This window comes from Microtus pennsylvanicus, chromosome 18 (genome assembly GCF_037038515.1).
Source record: "Microtus pennsylvanicus isolate mMicPen1 chromosome 18, mMicPen1.hap1, whole genome shotgun sequence".
Lineage (NCBI taxonomy): Eukaryota > Metazoa > Chordata > Mammalia > Rodentia > Cricetidae > Microtus > Microtus pennsylvanicus.
In genome coordinates this window covers 8,146,509-8,166,830 of record NC_134596.1, presented here as the reverse complement: position 1 = coordinate 8,166,830, position 20,322 = coordinate 8,146,509, and the positions used below count along the sequence as shown (strand labels likewise).

The following is a 20,322-nucleotide window of genomic DNA, read 5'->3' as shown; positions in this document are numbered from 1 at the left end:
TGTCCAGGGTGCTTGTGGGCAGCCCAAGCATGCTTAACTATTTCCTGGGCCCTTAGAGAACTTCTGAAATCTTGCCCTCGAGTATCCCTTTTCTAGACTTTCAGGTCCTCATTGATTCTTAATCCAAATCAGAAGGTACCACCCCCTCAGCCTTTGTTTTCCAAGGTGCTAGTGTTGAGAGGAGAGACATTTGGTGTTGCTAACCGATGTATTATCCTGATGGCATCCTCAGGCCTGTCCCCACCTCTCAAACCACCCAGGGAAGTTGCGCTCAGTGATCATGTTACTCTGGGGTGCTCTCTTCTCTCCCCTCCTCCCTGGCTTCCAGAGCTTCTGTGACGACATCAGGTAGGAGGTGACCAGTGTCTACTTTGCCTGCAGATTCCAGCAGGGAATGCAGCTCCATGCCATAGCTGCTTTCCATCTCTGTCCCATCCATGCTGCTCTTTCCCCTCCCCGTGGCCAGATTGTGTCACCTGCCACACACCACACCCTCCAGCTGGAACTGGGGGAGGGGGGGTGCTGGTGTTTCCGCTTCCCTGAGCATCTCCCCCTTTCTCATCATCCCATGGTGCCTTATTGCTGCCCTGACAGCAAGCCCCCATGTGGGCTTTTCCAGCACCGCCCTGCTATTTCAAGAGAAGGCGACGTGGGGAGTCCATGAGTCACCCCCCCAGGTTGCTTGCCCATGGATGTGATCCACGGTGGGTTCAGAAAGAGACTGTTGGCTGCTGCTGGGCCCAGGCTTTGCTGTTTGACTCCAGATGGCAGGCAAGACAGCTCGAGCACCACACTCCACCAAAGACAAATCTGACTGTTGAACATTTTCTCTTCAGGTCTGGGTCTCTCTGCAGGAAGGAAGATGACAGCCGGGAGGGGAGCCACTGTGGAGACAAGCACTCACAGGAGCTCCGAGGAGCGGCTGGCAGAGAGGTGTTTGTGCTGATTTATAGGAGCCAAGGGCTGTGAGAGGGATGTGGATGCTATCAGCTTGGTGGATTAAATGCCCATTTACATTGTTATTGACATATAAATTATCTGTGCCAAGCAGACAGTGAGGCAGAGAATTCCTGGGGCAGGGATGTGGCACACGCCCCAGGACATGGACTCTTCTTTGCCCAGATCTGTCCTTTGGGCTCTTGTAAAGTGAATTGCAGACCTGAAGTGAAACTCTGCTCCTCACCCTCGAGATGTCAGTGGCAGCCTCCTTCATCCCCAAGGCATCGCTGGCCAGCCAGGTTCCCAAGTGGCTTTCAAGAAGATGGCAAGAGCTTTGAAGAGATAGCACAATCTCCCTTCTGGTGGGACCTGGTCTGGTGTGCACAGGTCGCTGTTGTGCGGGTCACTTGGGTCTACTGTGGATTTAGAATACCGTTGAAGGAGCTTTTATGCCCGGGAAATGGAATCGATTTCGGAGTCAAGCCAACAGCAGAAGAGAAAGCCTGTCACTCACGGACTGGAAGACCAAAAGAGGGTAAGTGATAGAACTTTGCTTACTGTTGGCTGCCTGGAGGTGGAGTTGCTAGGTGCGACTCAGAGGTGATCAGTTAATAGAACTGTGTTCGTTGATCAGACCTGTGTATCTCTCTCTGCTTAGGAGGTGATGCGGTTGCTCCCGACTTTGGTGTCCTACTGCTGTTTTTTGCTTTGGGTCGTTGGTGGTTAATGTGTGAGAGGAATGAAAAGAAGGAATAGTTTAATGCCCGGACCTAAGGAAAGCAAAGACTTTACACACTTTACAGAAGTTAGCAAAAAGTCCTGGTGTTCTCAAAGTCAGTCTGAGGTTCCTTTGTGCTGCAGTTGTTCTGGGTGTGTGTGTGCACCCTTTGCCTTTCTGGTCATGGTGCTCCTTCCTGAGATGGTTTGGTTTAAGGAATTTTTTTTGTGTGTTTTCTACCTGCTCTTGCATATAAGGATCAAAAATGCACCTTGTGAACTCTCTGGTCCCGTTTGTGAGAATGTCGCAGTCATTTAAAGTGGCCCATTGAGTGCAGGTCACTGGCTATGATTGGTCTGAAAGCCACAGTCACCCAGGACTTGTGTCTGCCGGTTAACTTTCAACTCTTCTTCAGAAGCCAGGCACACTAGGGAGACCCACTGGCATGCTGTAGCTGACGGTTTAGAAGCGAACCTGTGGCTGGGTATGGCCAGGGGCTAACAAGGGTTAAACTTGTTGAGGTAGAACCAGAGAGTGTATTTGTCTGCAAATGGATTCAGTGTTTTCATTGAAGTGTGGGGATGGTACCCAAGCTTGTAGCATTCTATCCAGGTGATGAGGTACCGTGTTCTCTCCCCTTGTGAGTTTCAAAGATCAACTCTCCCCGTGTGTAATACCAATGGCTTTTTAACCCTTCCTATTAGATTGTAGCTGTGGTGTGTGCGCGGTGTGCATGTGCCTGCATGTGCACAGCTTTTGTACTGGGACTTACACTGTCTTTAAAGGATACAAGTAAATTGAAATACATCCTAAAAACACAAACGCCGACTCCATTCCTTAAAGAAAGAATCGCTCCAAAGCCTGGGCCCCCTTGTTTCAGGAAGAACGCCTCCATCTCAGGCACCTAGATAAGTGAGATTTGTTTTGTGGAGTTGGATTGCCAAGTATAGAGCCTGCTAGACCTTCTGCTCCAGTTTCAGTGGGCGCGTTCCCAGAGCTAGAAGGAGCATTGATTGCAGTGAGCGGCCTGAGGAATGCCTGCATTTGACAGAGTGTCAGCCAAGTTTGGGATCCAGACACTTAGCGGAGGAACATTTGAGACCTCTGATACCATAGAAAGTTTTAATTGGGCTGGTACACTAAGATAATATGCAATTACGATGGCTCCTCCTTGGCTAGGTGTAGCTGTTTGCATTTCCCATCTGTTCTTGGCCTGGGCTTGGGCTGGGTCCACATGTACCACCGAGCCTCTGGAAGGAGAATACAACCCCAAGTGAGGCTCGGCGGCAGCTGGGGTAACATCAATTGGTCATGCTCAGCTGACATTCATTTTAACTTGAACTCTAGCCGTCATGGTGATTATTAAATTTATAATGATATATGTAAGATCCATTTTAATGGCTCTCCATGCTCGGGTGAGCCCTCGCTTGTGCTGGGAAAATAAAGCTTAATAGAGTATTACATTTCATTTTCTACTGAATTTTCTGGGCAGAGGTTGAAACTTGGCTTAGGAGGAATTAGATTGTTTTCTCTGATAGTCGATGTGATCAAGTTCAACATTGCTGAAGAATAAGTCTGGGCTTCCAGAACCCTGCCACTGCAGCCGCTTCTGTTGGCAGTGGCAGCTTCTGTTGTGTGCCTGTGTGTGTTTGTGGGTAAACACACGTCCCATTTGCGTCAAGTGTGAAGCTAAACAAGCCTCACAGCATGCAACCTGGAATGTCCTGTCCACAGGGCTGACAGGCGGCTCTGCAGTGTTTGGCTCCTGCCTCAAAGGAGCAAAGAGCTCCTCTTTTGGGGGGACTGGCTGAAAAATCCCACAAAGACAAGGAATCTGCAGGGGGGATGCTGGGAAGCTGGGGAGCTGGAGAGCTTCCACCAGCATGAGTTACCCCTGGGTCTTTGTGGGATCAATGACACACAGACACAGCAGAGGGCTAACAAGTTGAACTTTTGCTCTATTTCCTACTATCATGAGCAGCAGATGCTTCCTTGTGTTTGGTGGTAGCTTCATTTTGCTTGCCCTGTGGATGGAGTGACTGGTTCAGGGCCCACCTGGTATGTGGTCTTGGAGACCCTCATTGTGTTGGTGAAGGATGCCTTGGTCCGCAGGAGAAGAAAGCTGAGCTCACATCCTAATGCTGGCTGTAGGTATGTTAGATCCAGTATCCAGTAAAGTAAAAGCTTCTAAGGTTTCAGATTGGTGGATTTTTTTATGCATTTTATATATCTATGTAGATACCCTACAAATCAAGATATGTAATATCTCTTTCTAAAAAAAATGAATGATGTTTTTAAATGTGTGTGTTGCCTGCATGTATTTATGTACCATGTGCATGCCTGGTACCCATGGAGTTCAGAAGAGGATGTTAGATCTCTTGGAACTGGGGTAGGTGATGCCTGTGAGCTACTATGTGGGGCTGTAACTGAACCCAGGTACTCTGTAAGAGCAACAAGTGCTCTTAACCACGGAGCCATCTCTTCAATCCAAGATATATAACATCTCTTGCTTTGAGTATGGTGAACCGAGTTGAGATTAAGGGGCTTCCACCCCAAGGCAGGTTCTCTGGGGTGGAGACCTAATGGTAAGCAGCTGGCCCTAAGAAGATCTGGAAGTAGCTCTATAGTAACCAGGTTTTAGGTCTGGATCCTGTAATGGGGGTAGGTGTCTTTCAGAACTCACAAAGCTCCTTCCTCCAGCGTTGGTGACATCCCCGGGTGTCACCTATGAATAGCAGATTCCTCTGCCTCTCTGTCAATTTCTTTTTTTTTAGTTTTATTTTTTTAATTAATTTATTTATTTATTAAAGATTTCTGCCTCCTCCCCACCACCGCCTCCCATTTCCCCCCCTCCCCCGATCAAATCCCCCTCCCTCATCAGCTCGAAGAGCAATCAGGGTTCCCTGACGTGTGGGAAGTCCAAGGACCACCCACCTCCATCCAGGTTTAGTAAGGTGAGCATCCAAACTGCCTAGACTCTCTGTCAATTTCAAATCTTGTGCTGAGTCAGGAATCAGGCAAAGAGGCCCTGGGGCTACAAATCAGCATGGACAGAAATCCAGTTGCTTGAGTGTGCCTGTGTGCTGAGAGCATTTACCCAGCACGAAGGGGAGAAGCCAGGCTTCCTGACAGACAGCTATTGATCTGTCATGGGAAGGACTTTTGAATTGATCCCCCCACTTCTCCCTCTGCACAGGACTATGTGTGTCCTCCACCGCAAGCTCTCCCAAGAAAGGCAAGTACTGGAAAAATAAGCCTCGTCTCGGGCCCTTCAAAGAGGCTTGGTGACTGAGAGGTGACAAGGGTAGCTTAGTTTAAATATTCCTCAGGATGTCACCTACTCCGCAGGAAAGCTTCCTAGAGCCAGTTTTTAAAATGGCTTTGGAGAGGGTAGACTCGGGCTTCATGTAATTAAAATTTATAGCATTGGCTGAGCTGCTCCGGATGGTAACCAGCAGCATCCTACTAAGAGGCACACATCACTCTGCTCGCCGTACCAGCCATTCCTTGTCCTTTGTACCTGTATATCCCTGAGTGCCCTGTATCCGTGGCCTTGGCTTACAACCGTTTGCCCCAACAAGGACACCCCACTTTATTTAATCACCCCTTCTGAGTTGGCCTGGCATCTGTCTCCTCTAACCTCTGGCCCTTTCCATTTCTAATTTCATATCAAAGACAGCTAGCATGAAGGGTTCCATAATGTTCTGGCCAGTTCTCTACTGCACCGTCCACTCCTGGCCAGGTGACTCTACACAGCCTAGCTGCTGCCATCCTGATCAGTGATTTCCCGCTCATTCCTCCTCAGAAGCCACCCTCCTCAGTCCCAGCTCTCCCATTCCCTGTACCCCACATCTCTCCTAGCTAAACTCTGATGACTTTCCTCCACAGTTGACCCCCATGTCTGAAGCTTTACTTAAATGTTTTCGTCCCCCTCAAAGGACTTCACTCCTGGGCCACTCCCCCACTCCTCACAAAGAATGGCTCGTCCATGTCGTTCTACACCTCATTCAGGAGCAGCGAAGTAGCTGCTCACTGCACCTCCTCACGTCCTGGAGGCTTCATCACGTCATAACCTCTGAACCAGACAGCTGACTCTTTAACAGAGGAAGCCGATCTTGTCCGTCACTTCACCTTCTGGAACACAGGAGGCTCCTAAGGCAACTTGCTTAAAATGGAAGGGTATATGGTGTTGTGGGTCCTCTTTCTCTTTGATGATGAGGTTGAGTTTGGTCCTTTTAGATTTAATATGTTTCCACTAACAGACAGAGGAGGGGAAGATATGACTCAAGCATTCAAGAGTTCTGCGAAGGACTTGAGACATTTGATATAGGAGGACCAGAGACTAGAGAGAGAGTGGTCTCCAAGCAGGTATACTGAAGTGACAGTTGGAGTTAGTGTGGACCTGGTGACAAGGTGGGTAGGTGAATCTTAGGCACCGACCAGCATCATTGCTTCTAGGGCTGGAGTGAGCAGTGGCGTAGGATGGAGCAGCTGAGCTGTCGATGGGGCATCTGGAAACAGTGGTGCCTTCTCGCAGTTCTCATGGTGCAAGTGCCCTTGTGTTTGTTTTGATCCATGAAAGCAGGGGAGTGGTCACTTGTTCCAGTCACAGGGAAAACAAGACCCACAAATGTTCTGATCTTCCTGAGAATAGATGGCCACTTTAGTGGACTTCATTGAAAGTATTAAAAATTATCTCAATGGACTAAGAACAAGGAAAGTAACTAGCGTGTGTGAAATGCCTGCCCTATGTGTTGGTGATACCAGCAGCGTCTCTTACTTTAGTTCTTCCTCAGACCACTGTGGCGTTCTTTATAAATCTGTGTGTTCATTTCATTGTTTTCCCAGTGTTAGGGATCAAATACCAAGCCTGGGAATGATAGCCACCCTAGCACTGAGCTGTTTGCTTGGTCTCTTTCATATAAGTTTTCATAAGCCTTTTCACAGAGGCAAATACTAGGTTAAGGGTTAAACAGCTTGCCATGTCTCTGAGCTCCAGAACTTCACCGAAATCTTTACCTCTCTGTTAAGTTTCTAGGTCTAAATTTTTAAAATGATCTTTTCAACTTTTTTGCTGTTGTGTATAAATGCACACACATATGAGTGGGAGGGGACTCGCGTGCACATGTGCCCCCAGGCATGCATAAATGCACACACACACATACTCTATAGTGGAGCTGGTCCACATGACATCACACGGATATCCCTCGCCCAGGACCGTGACCATGGTAGTCTATATATCGCTTGACACAGCCTTCCAAAGGTGAGTTGCAGGGTGGGGGTAACACAGATCTTCTGTAGAGGAATCTTCCTGCATCCAGTGGACTGAGTTCTGAGGTGCTACTGGTAAAACTTGGGTCTGGGGAGATAGATCCTAATGCAACTGGAGGGGATGAGGCCAGAGCCCACCTTCCAGCTCTCTGCACTAACTTTTCTAGATTCTTGGTGCAGCCGCTGTGCTCATGCCTCCAGGAGCTGGGGATGTCGCTGTTGCAGCTTGATCTGCCTTCTAGCTGGCCCACCTGTCTTGCTGGTATGAATGGAAGCTGTGTCAACCAGGTGATCAGAATTGGATGCTGAGGCTGTACAACAGAGCATCCCGCACATCAATAAAGAGAGAGATGGAAAAAAGTTCAGAGCCGTATGTGATTCAATCAGTGGGCTGTGAGCTATCATTCAGGTGCAGGGCAGGGGGAGAGGACTGAAGAGGGGCAAGTTTGGTACCTGTCCTCATCCCTGGTAATCACAATCCATCCATTCAACACTTGTTTATGAGAGGATGCTGGTTTTAGGTTCTCATGTCGTGGAAGTAGTGTCAGTTCAAGCAGATAGTAGGTGTCCTTTTCATTTGGAGAAGTCAAGGAAGTCTCCTTGGAGGATAAGTAACCCAAAGTTTATTTGGAAAAGACTAAGTGAAAAGCATGAGGAACGGGAGAGGGAGGAAGACTGAGCAAACAGATCCTCGAAAGTGGTTGCTCTCTGGTGGGGCTGCAGCTGGGATTACCCCCATTAAAGATTGAATCTGTCCTTCCAGAATTCATGTTTTAAAAACCTAACCACCACCCCCAAGCCCCACCCAAAGGGACAGTAATTGGAGAAAAGACCTTTAAGAAGGCAATTAAGGTTCAACAAGGTCCTAAGGCTGTGAACCTACTCCAATAGGATCTGAGTCTTATAAGGAGGAAGACTTCTTAGGGATGAAGCACAGAGCAAGGCCATGTGAGGGCAGACGAGAAGGCTACTGTCTGCATACCAAGGAGGGATGCTGGAGGTTGTGAGCTCTTTGCTATCCAGCCTGTAGACACTTGAGGCAGTGCTCCCTGAAACGTGTCCTAGCGGGTAGAGCATTGCCGTGGTAGCTAATGCAAGCTAAAGAGAAAGAGGACACATTAGAGGCCATATGCCCACAGCTGCCTCTTCTGGAAGTACCCTGAGGACACTCACCAGCTCTGATGTCCCCTCGACAACATAGAATCCCAGAGATGAGGGGGTGGTTTTGTGTGTGTGTGTGTGTGTGTGTGTGTGTGTGTGTGTATACCAGAGGATATAATCTCCAAAACAGCTCCCACTGTCTTTGAGACAGGATCTCTCATTGGCCTAGAACTCACCTATTAGGTTAGGTCACTGGCCAGTGAACCCCAAAGAACCTCCTTTGTCTGCCTCCCCAGGGCTAAGATTGCAAGCGTGTGCCGACTATGTCTAGTTTGTGTGTGTGGGGGGGTGGATGGGGGACATTCTGGGGGGTCAAACCCAAGTCCTTGAGTTTGCAAAGCAAGCACTGTACTGCTTATTTCTCCAGGCCCTGGTTGTGGCTCTCTAAGACCTTTGGGTACACCCTCCCACCCCCCCCCCATGACCTGCACCTGTTGCAGGAAAGCAACTGATGCTATCTCCATTTGGTGTGAGGCACAAGAGCTACAGAAAGACACAGGGCTGGTTAAAGAGCACATGGCCCATTAACAATTAAAAGTAGGTGGCCCTACCGCTGCCTTCCCTTTCCCACGGACAGTTACTTTCCAGGGAGTGAAACAGCCTTCCTCAGTCAGTAGAAATGAGTTTCTATTTTACCACCTCAGCTAGCTCTCCACTGGGGAAGAAGACTCGGTAGATTTCTGGAGATCTCATCTGGACACCAGAAAATGTGGATAACATTTGCAGGTCCTTCATACATGGCCACACCTCCTTTCTTTACAACCCCCAAAAGTTCCATGAGGACCCCTCGGCATACCAGCATTGGGCTCCCTCTTGCCTTCCTGATCTGCCCACATGGGCTTCCAGAAACCAAGCGGCAGAACCCTCAGACTGAAAGAGGGCAGGGGACCAGTGGTAAGCAGTGAGCAGAGCTGCATCGCCTGCATCTTCCGCTGGTATTTGGGGCAGGCATGTTTGTCAAAGTCTTCCATCAGCCACTGATGTCCGAGACCTTGCTTTTCCCCCCTTGGTCAGTGCTGGTTCCTTTTGTTCCTGCTTTAAACTAGCCTTGGCGGAGCTTTAAATGAGAAGGGGACATGTGGCAAAGCCACCTCAGTTGTCCGGTATTGTTACCCACGTAGCTATGGGACTTTTTAATGTTAGAGAATTTATCTCACCTTTCTAGCATCCGTCTTTGAGGTGAGATTCAGGAAGCTACAAATGGTACCTGGAGAGAACCCCGAGACACGTCACTGGTCATACTTAGCACAGCACTAAGCTGTTGAGTGAAAGCTGCCAGAATTCCCCGCCTTGAACTTCCCTGAACCCAGCAGAAACCCTCTCAGTGTTGTGGTTGGGGAGTAGCTGGGTGACGTCTGGCACTGGGGTTAATTCCTTCTGGCTTAAACCTCTGCTGCTGTGCATCCTTCTGGAGTCAAGTTCATGGGCAAACCCTCTTTGTGTAACACTTTTTTCGGGACACCATTGACCCCATCATTCCACATGCCTCTTACATTGGGCGGTTGAGGCTTCTATGTGGGTCTGAGACGCCCACTGCAGTTTGAGTTTTTGCTGTAGGATGACTTTGTGAGGATCATCTGCTGTGCTTTGTGGCACCCCCTAAAAGTCAAGCACCAGAAGGAGAGTCTGATTACCCGTAGGAGCATTTCAATTCTTCAAGGTTCTCCAGAGCCACCCAGGTTCCGTTCTCCCGCAGCTTAGATCCGATTCCTGCACGCCCGGGGTTTGAATCAAAATAATGACATCTCCGACTCCCATCTTCAGGGCGTTACATTTTAATCTTCCTTCTCTTTGGGATAATTAGAAAGAGAGAGCTAGTCGTGGGGGCTGGGAAGCAAACTGGGAATAGGCGTGGGGGCAGGAGCCAAGCAGGGGGTTTTGTAAGGCAGCTTCTTCTGAAGCTAGGCAACAACTCTGGGACCTGTGGCTGCATGCTGAATCCATTTGCAGGGACGAAGGACTGGGCCTGAGGCGGGTGGCAAGGAGGTCAGACCAGTGTGGTTCCGGACAGGGACCTAGGGCCAGGGCTGTGCATTTTGCGCTAGTAGGGAGACTGAGAAGTCCCCTAGGGTGATCATGGGGCTGTTGCTTTTGCTAAGCTGAGTGGGCAAAGACCAGGATCCTCAAAGCCATGCTTTTTGCGAGCACCCATACTCCTGGGAGCGCTGGGCACAGGGCCTTGTGAGCTAATAGTCACGTTGGTCATAGCTAGTTCAATCCTCTGACCCCCATCTCTTGTAATGCCATCACAGAGACAACAACCAGGCTATTTGGGAACACCAGAGTCCAGGTTCCTGTTGACATCAGAGGTAGGGGTGGAAGGCTCCTTCTGGGTTAGGATGAGATGAGAAACTTCTTGGGAGAGTCTAGGTGCACATCAAAATATTTCTTTTTTCCATCTGTGGTTATAATTTAAAATTTCAATAAGCCAAAGTCCTCAATGACATGCACCATCCTCATGGGAAGCTACAAAATAGAACAAAGCATCGTAGCTTCCAGACCCCATGCAACTTAACCTGTGTATCCTGCCTGCTGTGGATTGCTTAGGCTGGCTCTTGCCGGGGTCGTTCAGTTTCATGGTGGTTTCATCAGGACGTGCAGTCCAGTGTTTGTCTAATAGCAGAGGACCCGTAAATGCTCGTTGAATGAATGGGAGACAGTAGGCACTCTGAATGGGAGTGGGCACAAGAGGAGTTAGGACTCCACTTTGGTTATGATCTAGAGTCGGTGACAAAACAATAGCGGGCGAGAATGGAATAGGTCTTAGCTGTCTGAGTGTCCGAATGGAGAGAGGCGTCTGGCCTGGGGGCACTGCTTAGGTGTAGCTGAATCACACTCGTGAGTCTCCGAACATGGGAGATTCTGAACTGTCTCGTGATTATGAACAGGCCATTCCTCTTCTTCTGTCACAGATGTCCCCCTCTTTCTGAGCCTCCGTGTGGCTATGGTGATGGTGACCTAGGAGGTCCTTCTACAGATGTCAGCATGGGGTGACTATTTAGAAGTTCAATAAGAACGTGATTCATACGCATCTCAAAGGGGAAGCACTGAGGAATAGGTCTAGAATATCTCCTTCCATGTTCTAGCACAGAGGAGCAAACTGAGAGACTTGGCAGGGGGGAATCTCTGTTTCCTTGGGCAGTGGCATCCCACCAAAGTCCACAGAATGCCAGCAATGCAGACAGATGACATAGTCGTTGGGAGAGAAATGCCTAAGCTCTCCTAGAAGGAAAAGTCTGTGGAGCTGGGCTTGTGGTGCCCTTCATCCCAGAAATTCCGAGAAAATGAAAATGGTGACTAAGAGAAACATTCTTTTTTTGTATATTTTTTTTAAAATACCAATCCAAATTCCCACTCCCTCCCCTCCTCCCATTCCCTCAACACACCCTCTCACCCCACCCCCTTCTAATACTAAGAGAGGGTAAGGCATTTTGCTTTGTGGAAAATCCAAGGCCCTCCCTACTACATCTAGGCTGAGCAAGGTATCCATCCAAAGAGAATAGGATCCCAAAAAGACCAGTACCTTCAATAGAGATAAATCCCAGTGCCATTGCCAGTGGCCCCTCAGTCTTCCCCAGCCATGCAACTGTCAACCACATTCAGAGGGACTAGTTTGGTCCTATGCCTGTTTCTTCCCAATCCAGCTGGAGTTGGTGAGCTCCCATTAGCTCAGGTAAACTGTTTCAGTGGATGAACCCTTCATGGTCATGACCCAAGAGAAACATTCTGAGCCTACAATACCCATTCAGGTGGGCACTGAAGCAGACATGCCCCACGAAGAGCCCGCTATCAGGTAGCTTTAGGTGTTGACTGCTCACGCCTCTGTGGTGTGGGGTCCACTTCTCTGCATTGCCCACTGCTCCAGCCACCGTCCCTCCCTGTCCCTTTTCCCCAGCCCCCTTCCTCTGCCGATCTTCAGGGCTAACTCTCAGCAGCCCACCAGCCCTCATCCGCTCCACCCTCACTGTCTGCTCCTTGGCAAAGTCCGTAGACCATCTTATCACCCCTTCCCTCTGAGTAGGTTTGGTGGCTGACTTCCTCCTTGACCCTAGTCAGGCTCCGTCTGTTGGTTCAGTCTTGACAGCTGTCCTGACTGAAGCCTGCCCAAACCAGCCTTAGCAAGAACACCACTTTCAAAGTCAGGCATGGTAGTGCACACCTGTAATCCTAGCTCTTGAAAGGCTGAAGAAGAAGAATTGGGGCTAGCCTCGGCTATCTAGTGAGACCTTGTCTCAGAAAACAAGGCAATGAGAAAAAGCAAAGTGAAAAGGCTGTTGTCAGTTTAGTAAGATGTTCCCCTCCCACAATATCTGATCCAGTTTTTTTTGCCATTCCTTGATGAAGAAATTGTGGACCTACCTTAAACAAGAGTCCTGTTAGGTCAGTTTAGCAAGAAGACCCCCTCTGATTTTTGCCTAATTTTCCTCAGGCCCCTCACTCTGCTCTGGCCACACAAGGGCCCGAGCTATCTTTAATGTCTTTAGAATTGAACCCTGCCTCTGTTTCTCTTTCGATTTCTCTCTTGTTATGGTCTTGAATAAACTCTTCTTTTGTTTGTTTTGTTTTGTTTTAACAAGCACCAGAACGTTTACACTTTAAAACAAGATTTATTTATATTTGAGTGTTTGTCTGTGTGTATGTCTGTGTGCCACATACACATGCCTGGTATCCTTGGAGGCCGGAAGAAGGTGTTGAATGTCCTGGAATTGGAGTTGCAGATAGTTATGAGTTGTCGGGTAGCTGGGAACTGAACCCTTTGCAAGAGCAGCCAGTGAGCTGTTGAGCCATCTTGGTAGCTCAGAATATTTCCGTTTGTAAACAAAGCTGAGCTGGAGAGATGTTGGCCTTTGGATGTGCTACTTACTGAGTTCTGTGTCTGTGCCCTGACTAGTCAGTTATGGCTAATGTCAGGCAGACACATGGTATAGAACCTCACCTTTGAAAGTGAATCCCTCCCAGGAGGCGTGGCTGGATGAGCAGTGATGGGCATCTCTATTTAATTGGGTAAGATTTGGCATAAGAGGGGCAGAAGATGGTGAGGAGCAGGAGGCATCCTCAGTAGTAAGTGGTCCAGAAATTGTCTTGTGAAATCTTCCTCTCTGGACCATCTCACAGTGTGACATCACATGAATGAATACCATCGCGTGGATTACCATCAACCCCATATCTCCTTAGGTTTCATAAGCTGACAAGAGGAACATAGCAGACAGGGCAAAGCTTTCCATGGCAGAGAACAGGAAGCTGGACGGAGTGGGATGAACTTCGGCAGTCAGGAGTCTGGGTTTGGATCTTGGCTTAGCTGTTGTCTTTATCTTAAGGAAGCCTCAGGACCTCTCTGCCTCACCTACCAAATGGAAATCCTGACAGTTTCATTTATGAAGCACTTGATATATATAAAGTACTTGATACAGCAGCGCCCAGTGAGCTCGCGCCTATGTGCGTCTCAGCTCACACGGAGGTCCAACACTGCGCTGTGCTGTTGAGGGTTTTGTGGGTTCCTTGTCTTCAGGAGTCTGAAAGAGCACCCTTGGTTCTGCTCTCAGCTTGTGAGCTCCCAGAGATACAGCTCTGAATTGGCAGTCACTTCTTGCCCTTGTTCCTTCTTATTCTGCTCTCACATTACTATAACTTTTTTCTGGAATTTGGGATATAGGTCACTTTTAAGGGGAACCTTATGCTTGGAAGACAGGGCTGGTTACAGCCTCAATGTCTTTGTCCTGGACACCGTCCATGATATTGAGTTATTGCTGCAAGCTGAGGGAGCCAACTCACTCTGTAGATAGAGATCGAGGGGGCTTGACAAGGTGAGTGGCGGATGCGTGCTTTCTCCCCTCCCGTGGCCATCAATCATTGGCAGGAACCAGATAGGGCGGCGAGAAGGAAACAGCAAATAAGCGGTTTGCATTACTCAAGCCACGTGAAGCCCGTTGCCTGTGGTAATTGAAAAATATCTAATTTCTGCTGCATCCCTGGAGCATCTTCCCCATCGGATTCCTGTGGTGCCTCCAAATCTTATCAACACGTCTGAGGAGGTGGCAGGAGGTGCCTGCTGGAGCTGCTCTATGAGGAAAATGGGCTGCTCCAAGATTGATGCTCAGGAGCCCAGTTGCCATGGTTCGGGGGAGGAGGCAGCAACGGTGTGGACAGGGGTAGAGACGGGCTGGGGGTGGATGGGCCAGTGCTGAGGGGAGCCACTGTGCCCACTTTAGAGATAGGGGGTCAAGGTGAGGACTGCAATTCCTGCATCCCCTTTCCTTACATCCTATCCCTAGCCATCAGTCCACTAGTGGCCTCACTCCTGGTCCATCTTTACTCTTTCTCTTTAAATTGATTCACTTTTCAGAAAATTGGGCTTGTCACAAGGGTCATCAAATGTCACAAGTGGCATTGTGGGTTTGATGTGCAACTTTCCTTTCTAAATACATATTTAAGTAAAATTATGATCGTAAACATTTTAAAAGGTCCCCAATGTACCTCTTAAAATGGTGCTGAATATCACGAGGTATACATGGATTCCAGTGCGGGAAACAGTGCCTCATTTTATGAAGACTAAGCTTGCAGACAGCATCTACAGTAGCTTCTATTATTGAGCCCTACTATATGTTATGCCACACACTACAGAAACCTCAGAGGGCATAGACCATCGGCTCCCAAGCCTGGGATTCAAATCTGCTGCTTTTCTGATGTGTGATCTCTTGGCTAGCCCTCTGTGCCTCAGTTTCCTCACTGGTAAAATGGAGAAATAGTGGTATCTCCCTCTGGACTTGTTTTGAGCCTGAAGTAAGCCAAGAACACTTGGGTTTTTTGTTTGTTTGTTTGTTTTTGTTTTTGTTTTTGTTTTTCGAGACAGGGTTTCTCTGTGGTTTTGGAGCCTGTCCTGGAACTAGCTCTTGTGGACCAGGCTGGTCTCAAACTCACAGAGATCCGCCTGCCTCTGCCTCCCAAGTGCTGGGATTAAAGGCGTGCGCCACCACCGTCCGGCTAAGCCAACAACACTTGGGACCATGTCTGACACGTGTAAGCATAACGTGGGTATAAGAACACAGAGCCTATGGTTGTTACACTTTCCCAGATGTCACTAGCCACCAGCCCACAGCTCTCTGCGGGACAGACTGCCTTGGGCTCTCTCCATCCCTTTCAGAACTGCAGCTCCGATCCCCTCCCTACTCCCCAGATCCCAAACAACTTTAATATAGCTCATCTTTGTCAGTGTTCTTCTGACTTTCAGCTCATAGGCTGTGCTAGGGAGCTTGCCCTCCCCCACCCCTGCCCCAAGAAAACCTAAAGAGTCTGACATTCCCTTTATGCTTAGGATCTGAAGGAAATGGCTAAACGGCAGGGGTTGTGACTGTTATGGCCCTGTCATGGCTACCTGTGGCCATGATGCTGTCTCTCCCGATGCTCTCCTCCCTCCAGGCTCCATCACAGATATGGCCAAGAGCTTATAACGCTCCCAATAAAGTCATTCTGGAGGTAAATGTCATCTCATTTTCTATAGACCTACCTACCTTTGCCTTCTACCCAACAGTCAGCATTGGCATTTGCTCACCTGTCCATCCCTCTGTCCACTTAGCCATCCGGTTCTCCTACCATCTGGCAGCTAATCAACAATGAACACACGGCGTAACAGCCCCCATTTTATCTTTACAGTGGTTGTGTGATACGGTCATCTTCATTTAGAGTCACTGGATAGAGTTTCCCTTGGAGCTGGCCAGAGGACGCAGGCCCAACTGATATTTAAACCCAGGGGCTCTGCAGCCAGTCACCTCGATATTTCCTACCCACAGAGCCCGTTGGACCATCCTGTCCAGACTGCCTCCCCTCCCCATCCTGGCCAATCCCCTAGAACCAACTGTCTTGAGAATCATTTAATTCTTGTGTTTTCTACAAGGAACTTTCATTAGATCCCACACAATGACTGATAAATGCCACAAATAATGACTCTGTTCTTCAAGACTGCCTGTACTTCAGGTGTAGAACCCAGGTGCTGGCTACCCCGTCTTTCTAACTAGCTGGCTTTCCGTCAGGGGCTTCCATGACCACCAACTCTTTGGGCTTTATCACATCTTAGACCAACTTACAGAACTCTGGAAGAAGTACAGAGAGTGAGGGAGACGGGAGGGCCCTCAGCTCTCTGCAGGCGCATAACCCCCTCAGTACCTCCCCTCCGAATGGTCACCACGCTGGGCTCTCCTCCCAGCTGTCTGTGGTTTTCTTGGAAGCCACGTGGCAGAAACTTGGCTGATTAAATCCTGAACCATTTGTCAGTCACTCTATCTCTAGCCCCTTCCCTTCTTAGAGGTTAGGAAGTGATCACATGATTGGTCTCTCTGGCAGCTGGCCTCTGTTCCAGAGACATCTAGGGCCTCACTGACAGTGGTCTTCTTATTAAATAACAAAAATGTAAATAAATAGGGAAAAAAGTACAAACAACAGTTACCAAAAAATAATAAATGCCGGTCGATGCTCTCTTTACCCCATCACCTAGGAAGTTGTTAGCAATTTGGATTATCTGTGCTAGGAACCAGGGACAGGGCATACCACAGAAGCCATAGCTGGTGCCCTTACTGCCTTCTCATGGAAGGAAGGCTACGTCATGACAGACACACACTGCCATTTATCCCTCAGGCATGTGGCTTAATCATCTTCTGGGGCCAACTGAGCCCGGATGACAGAGAGCAGCTGGTGTCACTCGACCTGTCCCCCTCATCCCAATTTGATTCTAGTTCTGTGTGAGCAGATGTCCAACTCTTACACTTGGTCATAATATTTGTGTCCCCCACACTGTCTTCCCAAAGCCCTGGAGCTCCTGCATGCAGAGGAAGGTCAATATTGACTGGAGCAGAGAGCCACAAAGAGTCCATGGTGACCTCAAGGAGACAGACGTCACTGTGACAAAATCAGATCCAGGTTCATTCATGGATCAGTTCAAGTCTAAGGAGCTGAAGACTTGTCTTCAATCATATAAAATAGTGGTCTACATTATAGGTGATAACACTGTGGAATTCTTGCAAATAACTTCACAAACTACTGTCATTACCTGGTTACTTTTCACGAAGTCGTTCTCTGTGGGAAGCTAGGTTTCCCGACATAACATTGTGGGTTTTGTTTGCCATCCTCCCAGGACGGTATTTGAGTAGCATGTGATCCTGGAGCTTTCTTCTTAGGGCAAGAAACACATCTATTTCTCTGTGGGGGAGAACTCGGGACCAAAAAACCCAACTGGGCTGGTGTTCCAGGTGTGTTCAGGGCATCAAGGGCATGGCCATAGCTGTGCTTGGGTATCAACGAAGCAAGCAGTCACAGCTCATCCTTTACCCAGCCCCCACTCCTCCAGCCAGCTGCCCCTGGCCACTCTTTAAGATGCAGCTCACACTTTTGCTTGAAGCCCCTCTGTCTTCTCTCGTCCTTTCTTCTCTGATTCTCTCCAGTCCCTCCTTGGTACCGCAATTTTTTTTTTTTTTTTGCTACCTGCAGCAGCGTTTTACTGAATCCCTTTCAGGCTAAGCATGTCAACTCCAGGTGCAAACGACAGAAATCCCAGCTCGGCGATCCGGCTCAGCAATCTGCAGAAGGTCACCCTTCCTCTGCGTGGCTCGGCTTCTCTCTTTGTTGAGTGGCAATAACTGTACCTGTTCTGTTCAGGGCTTAATTGGAGGGTCAAGGTGAACACTGAGTGAGAGCTGAAAGATGGTAACCGTGTAGTGGGGAGGATGGCCAGGAATGGTGGCAATGGCAGCCAGAGTCGGTGCTCCTGCCAAGTTTATAAGGTGCTGTCAGGAAGAAACCTGCTCAGGGCTAGTTTCTTCCCCCAGAGCTGAGCTTATGCTGAAGGACAGCAATGCCCGTAGTTATTCCATGGGGTTAAGCGGGATTCAGAAGTAGGCTTCCATCCCCTGTTGGCTCTATCCAAATGACATTCAAATGCACTTAGCTCTTGACTGATACTTCATCCCATTCTGTAGAGAAATGGCTCAGTGACTGACGAAGGGTTGATCATGCTTGTTTTCCTGGAGAGCTCAGCTTCTTTCCAAGGCCGTGTGTACTTCCTGCCTCTACACTTGTTCAACTAATAACCTCCCAGAATGAACTTAAGCCTAAAAGGGGTGTCGTCATCACTGATCAGAAGGAAGCGAGATTGACCTGCGTCTAGCAGCAGCCAGGAAAGGAGAACTAGGGGCAGCGGAGGCTGGGAGATGTCAGCCGTGGAAATTATCTCTCCTTTCAGAGCCACTCCAAAGAGTTCCAGCTGCCCCTTCCCCTGGGGGTGACCTTTGCCCTGAGCCAGCATGATGGGCCCAGCTGGGGGAAGGGGGAGCTGTCATCAAGAGTCAGGTTACCAGTCTGGTCAGCATGACATCAGTGCATCAGCTTGGCTCACAAGAGCCCCTTGCTGCTGAAGGAGGCAGAGAAGCAGAGCTGTGTCCTCCTGCAGAGCCCTCCTGGTCCTGAATCCAGGTAGATAGATGGCATCCCCGACTGCCTCTTTACTGCCCAGCTTTGCAGCTTGCCCAGGAGATCAGTTTGTAGTTCAGGTGTGTCAGAAGCCCCTGGCAGGAGGAAAACATGGACAAGGAGGCTAACCGACTTTAAGTATTTCAGAGAAAGACAGAGGGATGTCCTGCAAAAGCTAATGGAATCAAACCCCAGTGAAAACCCAGACATCTTAGAGTACAACCAGGCCCACATGCTTCCCGGCTTGTCTGAAAAACAAGGGACAATCACACTTCCCGAGGACTTTGGCAGTCTTTCTCTAGGAGAAAGTCCTGGGTCCATTTGAGAGCCACTGAGAGAGCTGGATGGCAGAGGGGAGAGCTGGGAGTAAGAGAAACCGTCTTCCTTTCCTCCTCAGTGTATCTAGACAAGTAGCTGAGGTTGCTAGCTGCCGTCCAGTGTTAGCTACTGTGTCGCTCCTGTGTTCTTCCCTTTGCCTGGGGACTGTCTGGTGCGTCTTCCCTTTGATCCCGAGAACTTTAAATCCACGGCCCTCGTCCTATAGACAAAGCACCGTTGTTTCTGGAGGCATTGAACGAGGACTTCGCCCTCCATTCAAGGACACAGGACCTTTGTCATTCTCTTGGCCCCTCTGGCTCTCGTCTGAACTTCTGTTTCTTCTCCCAGGAATCCCATCTGCCATCCTGACCTATTCACCTGCCCGAGTTGACTTCTGTGGTGGCACTTGTCACATGGGAGTGTGACAATGAACGTGTCAAGATTTCAGGCTAAGTCTTAATCATTTTTGTGTTTCTATGGTCACATCTGACACATTGTGAGTTCTCCAAGAAGTATTTGCCAGAGAATAAAAGAATGCCCGGGCAGACATAAAGAGCATATGTTTATGGTGGTGGCCTTTCCAGAGAGAGGCTGCCACTAGCTTGGTTTGCAGGACAGCAGAGCCCAGCTATGGCTCTCAGAAACGTTTGCCTTCCATTGCTATGGTCTTACTTTCTAGGGGAGTCTACACAGAACCAGCACCATCCCAGCTATGTGCCCATCCTTGAAAGTATAAGGACTAGGAAGTCTTCTTCAGTGACACCATGGCCTAAGGTTGGGGGGTCTGTATGAAGACAACTTTGGTAGTTTTCTTGACTCACGTCCTTACAGTCTACGTCCTCAGAGTTGCTTCAATGAAGACATCACTGTGTCGCCCCCAGAGCCCTGAATAAATAACCCCTCTGTGCGTTCGTTCATTCTCTCATGCATTCATTCAGCAATCTCCCTTCCATTAGAGCCCCTAATCACCAACTGACTGTCTACAACTTTATCACTCTCTCGGCTCCAGTGTCACTCAGAGCAGGCAATTAGATTTTCCCAAAGGCCATATTCGGGGGTCAGGAGGGCAGTCGGATGGAGCATTGACAAGGACTCTGGTGCTGGCTTTAAAACAGGCAGCAGAGTCCTAAAGTAATAGACCACCACGCCATCCACACATGGGTCCTCAATATCCGGTGGCAAGCTTGGCAGTATGGCTGCTCTCTTTTTCCCCCTCAGGCAGAGAACAGCTGGCTGGACCAAAAGGCTCTGCAAGAGTCACGGCCCTAAGCATGGCAGTGATACTAATTTGATTCTGTGTAGAGAAAAATCAAGCTTTCTCCAGTCTCCTTGTTCAGTGCTGGATAAAATAAATCAAGATAGTTGGACAGCGAGGGGATCCAAGCTCCTTATACCCTAGCAGGACTGTGAGGATCTGGGGCTACAAGTCCCAAGGAGTCCCTTGACATGGAGAGCCTGTT

The 20,322-nt window shown here is 49.0% G+C and overlaps 1 protein-coding gene across 1 annotated transcript in view; it reads left to right on the top strand.

Annotated features, from left to right (window-relative positions):
• The first annotated feature begins 873 nt into the window (after positions 1-873).
• The window catches only part of Nav2 (neuron navigator 2), a 615,193-nt gene continuing 595,744 nt past the window's right edge, over positions 874-20,322 (top strand). Inside the window, exon 1 of the mRNA XM_075953182.1 lies at positions 874-1,474. Within this exon, the coding sequence (XP_075809297.1) occupies positions 1,400-1,474 (75 nt within the window). The 5' untranslated portion in view covers positions 874-1,399. The remainder of the gene's footprint in view (positions 1,475-20,322) is intronic.